The sequence below is a fragment of the Solanum tuberosum genome, unplaced genomic scaffold, assembly GCF_000226075.1.
Source record: "Solanum tuberosum cultivar DM 1-3 516 R44 unplaced genomic scaffold, SolTub_3.0 scf00303, whole genome shotgun sequence".
Lineage (NCBI taxonomy): Eukaryota > Viridiplantae > Streptophyta > Magnoliopsida > Solanales > Solanaceae > Solanum > Solanum tuberosum.
The window spans coordinates 646,377-654,810 of record NW_006239233.1 but is presented as its reverse complement, the minus strand read 5'-3'; the positions used below and the strand labels follow the sequence as shown (position 1 = coordinate 654,810).

The 8,434-nt window shown below is 35.8% G+C and overlaps 1 protein-coding gene and 1 long non-coding RNA gene across 3 annotated transcripts; one reads left to right on the top strand and one right to left on the bottom strand.

Moving 5' to 3' along the window:
* Positions 1-369: 369 nt before the first annotated feature.
* Positions 370-8,187, bottom strand: LOC102580125 (uncharacterized). Of its 2 annotated transcripts, none has more exons than XR_368303.2 (2): positions 7,943-8,187; positions 370-679 (listed from the first exon to the last, which is right to left on the bottom strand). It is a non-coding gene; the product is annotated as an uncharacterized lncRNA (long non-coding RNA). The 2 variants fall into 2 exon arrangements; XR_368302.2 differs by having other exon boundaries at positions 370-671.
* LOC102579805 (ABC transporter G family member 14) lies at positions 2,849-7,358 on the top strand. The gene is made up of 5 exons (XM_006359899.2): positions 2,849-3,186; positions 3,295-4,087; positions 4,435-4,611; positions 4,722-4,909; positions 5,146-7,358. The coding sequence occupies exons 1-5, from the start codon at positions 3,049-3,051 to the stop codon at positions 5,788-5,790; spliced, it is 1,941 nt and encodes a 646-aa protein (XP_006359961.1). The 5' UTR covers positions 2,849-3,048; the 3' UTR covers positions 5,791-7,358.
* Positions 8,188-8,434: the final 247 nt, after the last annotated feature.

The following is an 8,434-nucleotide window of genomic DNA, read 5'->3' as shown; positions in this document are numbered from 1 at the left end:
CCTTTTCCACTTTATTTTCCTGTTACTAAAATAGTGAAATTGTATTATACTGCTTACTGGAGATAAGCATAAATGCTCGCCACGAGTGGTATGTATATCCTATGATTTTTTTAACTGGAAAGTGACAAATGCACCACAATTTTGGATTAGGGATTCTCTCAATTTTCCAAATTTATCTTAAGAAATAAAGCATAAAATTTCAAATTACTGTAGGCTTGATCTACACATGTTAACATCTACAGAAGAAGAAATAGAATAATATCTAGATCAACAATGCTAGCTATGATGATATAAATTATATGTTTATTTTAACTAAATAAATGCAGCAAACAGAAATTTAAGGAGGAAATAGTTTAAATAATGGAAAAGTTGAAAAATGTGTGCATGTTACTAGTAGTTCAAATACTCGGTGTAATTTTACTAGTAGAGTTTAGAGAGGTTGATATCAGATGTTTACGCAGATTTTATCTCTATCTTATAGAGGTAGAAAATAGGTTTCCAGCAAGAGATAAATTAAACAGTGATCCTAATGAACTAATTGTTTTATACTCCTTACTTGCCATAGCCTGTTACATGGGTCGTGAGTGGGAGCTTAGTTCGCGTCTGGATATGCGACCTTGGATTGTTGTTGCATATTCAGCTATTGTTGCAACTTGATCTCATAATATCACCTACATAACTATGACTAAAGAGTCAAATAGGTCGGAAAAAAAGAGTTTGAATTTAGTTGTTGCTCGAAAAAAGAAGTTTATTACATCGGTGTAGGGAAAGGGAAAATGGAGATGGGGAACTGAACCCACACCAACAAAATGAAAGTTTAAATAGTCAATCAATTGAAACTTCAAAAAAGAAGTTTATTACATCGGGGTAAGGGAAGGGAAAATGGAGGAGGGGAACTGAACTCATAGTAACAAAATGAAAGTTCCAGTAGTCAACCAACTGAACTATTAAGATCCCCGCGCTCTAAATTTATATTATGTTCATCACATATAATAATGTACGGCGGTGTACATAAATAGGGCACCACTCAACTGACTCAACTCCCAGCTTAGTCATGTTACTCTATATATTTTCGGAATATTTCCTGCAAATGCAGCTTTGCATCAATCCCCACTGACAAAATCACCAAATAAGGTTTTCTTTTTCTTTTATTATAGAAAAAGAAATTGGTTTTCTTTTAATTATTTTGTGAGAATTTTTTGAACATATGAAAACAGTAAAGTTGGCATCTTTTTGCTTTTCTTACTAATCTGTGACCTTACGTTGTATATTCCATCACTTGAAGAGCACCAAATCACTAATCAAATGTCATTGAGTATTAATCAAACTTAGTATACGCAGATTCTATCACTATCTCATGTAGGCGTGTAGGTAGAAAGGTTGTTTCCAAACAATAGAACCTAAGACGCGTAACATTTTTGGTTTCCCACTTAATAGACCCGACAAATTTGAATTAGTGTTGTGTAAGGCATATCTTATTTTTTTGATGACCGTGGTGTCCAGACCAAATTTTGCGCATCCCAACTAACTCCACGGAATACCTGTCACCTCCCACCAACAACTGGTATCACGTAACTCTATCCATCGAGGCAAGATCAGATAGGAAGAAATGTTTTTTTGTCTCCACTAAATTTTGAACCTGAGACGTCAGGATTCTCAACCATTTCATTGACCACAAACTCGAACCTAAGATCACTGATTAAGATTAAGATTACTGATTAAGAATAAAGAGACTGTATCCGTCCCATTATAATCCTTGGTGGTTAAGACGCATGACATAAAGAGAAAAAGAAAGCAGTGCATAAGATAGAAAAACAAATATATAGTATAGTTATTAAAAGCCAAGAAAAAAAAAGGTGCAGCATGCACAAGAGTTGACATGCAGATAATGTAAGAACCCATTTGCAGAAAACTTTAAAAAAAGTCCAAAAATAATAGAGCTTTATTGAATTAAAGGTGGGAAGCACTATCAGTTTTATAAAGAAGTACATAAAAAGAAAATTCTAAGTTAAAGGAATTCAAATGAATAGGACAAGAGTTCTACTTCTATACGCTGTTAATCTGTTAATGTAATATATTTTTTACATTATCAAATAATTATACGTGACCGTTCATAAGACACCTCACCTATGATCGTCCAAGCAAGCTAAAATATAACAAACACTAAAAAACTATCGCTAATCCGATTTGACGATGAATTATCAAAAAAATATGTTAGCTATGAACTATTTACCGCCTAGTATCCTATCTAATTCCTGTTTTCTATTGAATGGTGAAAATCATTATAATATCAGTGTGTATAAATCATCCGTACATGACTATGCTTAAATAACAAAAAAGGAGAAAGCAAAAAAAGGCGGGGGGGGGAGCACAAATCCGACAAAATTAGCCTACAAAATCCATAATTCATAGGGTATTGCCACATTAGACTTTCATTTTCTTTTATTGCAACTTGCTTTAAAAAAAATCATTTCAAAGATAATTAAATGTCTAAATCTAAGATTCTTTTCAAACAGAGTTGCAAGGCAAGTGAAAAAATGATCTGTTCAGTGGCATGTTTCTCATTACCCACTTCTTAATGTTGGATGATCTATGAAGTACCCTTAATTTGGCTATTTTCTAAATAGATCTACTAGTGTGGCATAGACAAAGGCCACATCTTAGAAAAAAATGTTTTTTTTGGTAACACGTCTGAGACGTATAAAATTAGTAATCTAAAGCCAAATATTGCCCGTTCTGAAAAAGAGAGAAGAGAGGATCAAAATGAAAGAATGGTTTAAATAATTTGATTAAGTGAAAGTGTTACATTACTTTAAGAGAAAAAGGGTGGGAACCACAAAGGAAAAAATAAAGGGAGAGATAGACCTACATCATGGAGACTTTAACACACACAATAGATACTGGTCTTTTTTCTTCTGTGTCTTTCTCAGTTTATATATTTATATGGTTGTTCACTTCTCTTGAGAAAACTCAAGTTAAAAGCAACTCTTTAACTTCTCTTCATATTCAGTATTCATCAGTAAAACACACTGCTAAAACAAAACACCAATGCCTCTTCATTGTGTAGCACCAAAACCAGAAAACTTTGGCACAGAATTGATGGCACCTCCACCTAATTCGTCGAAGCCAGAGATGAAGAACTCAGAGTCCTTTATACAAAGGGCCTTGTTTCCCATAACTTTGAAGGTCTCTTTTCTAACTTAATTTCTCTCTAGACTTGTTAGTTACATGCATAATAGTACTCAATTTGTTTCTTTATCAATATGTTGATATCTTGATTAATATGTTATGCAGTTTGAAGAAGTTGTTTACAAGATTAAGCAAGAAACAAAAGGAATGTGTTGTGGAGGACCATCAAGCACAAAAGAAAAGACTATACTAAATGGAGTGACAGGTATTGTGTGCCCAGGGGAGATGCTAGCAATGTTAGGTCCATCAGGTAGTGGAAAAACTACCCTCCTAACGGCTTTAGGAGGCCGCCTATCGGGTAAGCTATCAGGGAAAATTACATACAACAGCCAGCCATTCTCAGGAGCTATCAAACGCCGTACTGGATTCGTGGCACAGGATGATGTCCTATATCCTCATCTAACTGTAACAGAAACTCTCCTCTTCACAGCTCTGTTAAGGCTTCCCCAAAGCCTAAGCAGGGAGGAAAAAGAAAGGCATGTGGAGCATGTTATAGCAGAGCTCGGGTTAAACAAGTGTCGAAACAGCATGATAGGAGGACCATTATTTAGAGGGATATCAGGTGGGGAGAAAAAGAGGGTCAGTATTGGTCAAGAAATGCTCATTAACCCGAGTTTACTACTGCTAGATGAGCCTACTTCTGGTTTGGATTCTACTACAGCTCTGAGGATTCTAACTACTATTAAGCGCCTAGCTGACGGTGGCAGAACTGTGATCACTACAATCCACCAACCATCCAGCAGGCTCTACCATATGTTTGATAAGGTGGTCTTGCTTTCTGAAGGCTGCCCTATCTACTATGGTCCTGCATCAACCGCCCTCGAGTACTTCTCCTCTGTTGGTTTTTCCACATCAATTACTATCAATCCTGCTGATCTCTTGCTTGATCTTGCCAATGGTAATTCAAACACTCTAATATAAATATCATTCCTAGCAAATCAACTTACTTTAGAGGTCCATAGTTTTCATTATTGGTTTTGCTAAAGTAAGATGAGTCACTAAGCTTGATGATAAGCAATGGTAATTATTCAATACCTTTAAGTAAGTAGAGTAAAAAAGAGAATCCACTCATAAGTTGTCCTACTATTTAATCAGTAAATCTCAATCTAAATTCTTTAATTTTCCTTTTTGACCAATTACTGTAGATAGAGGGGCAAAAGATGTGCAAACATTGAGACATTTAAAAATCATGTATATGGATTATGGTGTCAAACATCTCTTTAAAAAGGATCTTCGAAATTTCAGGAATTGGACCTGATTCCAAGCATGCAATTGAGCAAGGTGACAGTAGTGAACAGGAGAAGAAATCTGTAAGAGAAGCTCTCATCTCTGCTTATGACAAGAACATTTCTACAAGGCTGAAAACTGAGCTATGCAGTTCAGATACCAATAACTACAGTTACGCAAAGGATGTTTCAACAAGTAAGTTTTCAATTAACTGTGAAGAAAGGGATTGTTTTAATTGACTATCAAATTGTTCTCTACCTCGAATTAGTGACTGATTCCAGTTCTATCGTGCTCTACTCATGCAGGAAACGGTGTGAAGTCAGAGCACTGGTGCACGAGTTGGGGCTATCAATTTAAGGTGCTGCTACTAAGGGGGCTGAAGGAACGAAGATACGAAACCTTCAACAAGCTTAGAATCTTCCAAGTTGTTAGTGTAGCATTTCTTGCTGGATTGTTATGGTGGCACACTCCAACATCCCACATTGAAGACAGAGTAAGAACTATTATATGTTAGGAAGAAAACTAGTTTCAATATTTACACTAGGTAGCTCCAATAACAGCAGAGCAGGCTCGTATTTACAGCAACATGACAATCTCTTCTAATGTAAAACCATTTCCAAGTTTTGCTACGTTAATATTGACAATCTGATCCTATCACATTTCGCATCAACATAGAATAGGAAAATTCAATGGCTAATATGATATTTATAATTTGACTTCCTCGTGCAGATTGCAATGGTATTCTTCTTCGCGGTATTCTGGGGCTTCTATCCACTCTACAATGCAGTTTTCACTTTTCCCCAAGAAAGAAGGATGCTCATCAAAGAGCGATCATCAGGAATGTACCGACTCTCATCATATTTTCTAGCTAAAACTGTTGGGGATCTTCCCTTGGAACTAGCACTACCAACAGCATTTACCTTCATCCTATATTGGATGGGTGGGCTCAAAGCCAACCCTGCCACATTCATCCTATCTCTTCTAGTAGTCCTTTACAGCGTACTCGTTTCTCAGAGCCTCGGTCTAGCATATGGTGCCATGCTCATGGATGTGAAACAGGCCACTACCTTAGCATCAGTCACAACTTTAGTCTTCCTAATTGCCGGAGGATATTACATTCAACAAATTCCCCCTTTCATAGTCTGGTTAAAATATTTGAGCTACAGCTACTACTGCTACAAGTTGCTTCTAGGGGTACAATACAATGATAACGACTACTACGAGTGTTCAAAAGGCGTCTATTGCCAGGTTGCAGAATTTCCAGCCATAAAATCAATAGGCCTGAACAATATGTGGATGGATGTATTCATCATGGCTCTAATGTTAGTGGGATACCGGCTAATCGCTTATCTAGCACTCAATCGTGTGCGATGAAAATGTGCAGAGGGAACCATTTCAAGAGCAAAATCGAAGGGTTTTTTCCGCCAACAACAACATATAGTAATAATGTTAGATTTAGATTATGATCACATTGCCAGATTTTGATCATATACACCAAAAATTCCAATGTAGTAGTACCACTCTGGCAATGTTTTACCTAACTGACTTAGGAAACTTCAGATGCTTGGGAAGAATAAAATCTGTAACATTCTGAACTGAATAAATATGCTTAGTGCACAATGAAGCAAACATCAGAAACATTTTTTTATCACAGCTAAAAGAAAAAGAGAAAGCAATAACTGATGCACACAGCAAGATTTAGGAATATCTCTGTGGGGTCTCTAAAACAAGAAGATTGCAATAATTTAATGAGTTCTACAAGTGCATTGACCACATAAAGACAGCACCTGTTTAGATCACTAAATGAGCTTGTTCTTTTTCTCCTCTCAGTGCCTTTCCTTTTCTTTGTATTATGATTTCATGGTGATATACTTTTATAATAGCAATATCAAAAGTCTGATTCAGAATCAATTTCTACCTTCCATTTTAATGCTTGGGATCTATTTAGCGCCTCTAGAACATCTTAAACCAACTTCTTTGTGGGAGCATCAAGAACAAAACATGGATTCTTGTGATCTTACACATGCAAAGTGCGTGGTTGGTGAGATTCTTGAAGAATCAAGATAACATTATATTTTGTTGAATGGTAGGTCAAGTTTGAACCAGCACTTGCAAATGAAACAAAATATCTTGAGCTATAGTGGAACAAAATTTTCCCCAATAACAAAGCATTTAGAGTTTCTTCTTGCCAAAGACCTTATAAGTTATAACATCCAAGAACAAGGAAAAGAGGAAGAAGTAACAGAAATTGCATATGGTAAGATAATTAATGTGTTGTGTCTGTTTGGTACAATGAAAGCTATAGTTCATGAAAACTGTTTTTCATAAGAAAATATTCTCCAAGAAGTAAATATGAATAATAATATTAGCAAATCCGATATTGATGAGAAATGAAAATTGGCTATAACTCAATTCCAAAATGTAGCTCAAGAGATGAGGATTGTCCAGTATAGGGAGACAAATTGTCATCCCACACATCGATGTGGGACTACTAACACCCCGCACGCCAAGGACTGGCAACTAGAGCTTGGACAAGATAATATGGAGATCAATATCTGGCGAAACAAGAATTGAGTAGAAATGGAAATTGAGTCCAACTCAACCCCAAAAGCTAGATCAAGCGGTGAAGATCGTCCAAACCGAAGTGGGATTACTAATATTTATTGCCTTGATGATATTTTGAGTATTAAAGATGGATAATAATATCTAAAATGTTAGATGGAGCAAATGATATGATTTAAAAAGTTAAGATAGTTCTAAGTAAAATTAGTTTCTCCCACACACCCCACTGGTTGGTGTGACCTAGTGACCAATGAATTGGGTTGACAACCCTGAAGTTTTAGGTTCAAATCTAAGCAGAGCCAAAAAGCCACCACGTAATTTCCATCTATCTCATGAAATTAGTATAGATGTGCGCAAGCTGGTTCAGACACCACAGTTATCCAATAAAAAAACATTTTCCCCACGAGGGAAGGAAGTCATTTTCCCCATTTGCAATTAGTCGAGATGCGCGCACAAGCTAGTCCATACACCACACAAAAAAAAAAACTTTTGCTCACGAGTGAAGGAAGTCATTTTCTCCCATTTGTAAAATCATCCATTAAACTAAATTCCACTATATCAAACACCACATGAAACAGTTGTTCTTCCAGGTAATAATGACACAACAAGATCATCCTCCAGTACATAGCATAAGAAGAAGAGATACATAATAGTGAAATCAAATAATGCCATACAACAACAGCAGCAGCCAGATGAAGATTTTCTTAAAACTGCTGTGTAACAGGGCAGAGCCCCATTTGGTGCTGAAAACACTAAAATGGGTGGAGGAACAACCAAATAACAAGATATCACATCCAAAAAAATCCCTCTAACATTGAGAATTATTCAATTTTACTTGCCCCATCCACAATTTTTTCTCTATTAAGGACACTTGTTTATAATTAACACTGTCCTTTTCGATTATGAGATGCACAATTTCCCACTAGCTAGGGTTAAATAAAAAGGAAGTGGGAAATTCAATTACCTGTGGGCCTTGGCATGGTAGGATCCGAACAAAAACTACTGTGTGCTGAAAGAGACAACATATCATGCCATAGTAGCTATCCAATTCTCAGTGGATTGAAGATTATCATATTATCCATCAAAGCTGCTTCTTTTTTTCAGCACAATCTTTGATATCCATGTCGACGAAATTGACATTTGGGTCAAAGTTTCGTAACAAAGGTGACATACTCAGAAAGGGTTCGAATTTGAGATAGAATATTTGTTACTCTACCACAATTTTTATTGATAAATCAAGCTTAGTTATGGGTGTGTTTGGTACGAAGGAAAATGTTTTCCTACAAAATGTTTTCCTGGAAAACAAGTTGATTTTTGACTTATTTTCTCATGTTTGGTTGGTGAGCAGAAAATATTTTTCGAAAAAAAATTTTAGTGTTTGATTTATGAATGAAAAATATTTTTGAGAAAATATCTCTTTTTTTACTAGAGAGTAGAAAATATTTTTTAAAACTAA

What these genes read in the sequence shown, in the direction of transcription:
- LOC102579805 (XM_006359899.2), top strand. Translation starts at nt 3,049, where the DNA reads ATGCCTCTTCATTGTGTAGCACCAAAACCAGAAAACTTTGGCACAGAA. An exon ending in CGCAAAGGATGTTTCAACAA is followed by an intron (nt 4,612 to 4,721) that starts GTAAGTTTTCAA and finishes CTACTCATGCAG; the next exon opens with GAAACGGTGTGAAGTCAGAG. An exon ending in CATCCCACATTGAAGACAGA is followed by an intron (nt 4,910 to 5,145) that starts GTAAGAACTATT and finishes TTCCTCGTGCAG; the next exon opens with ATTGCAATGGTATTCTTCTT.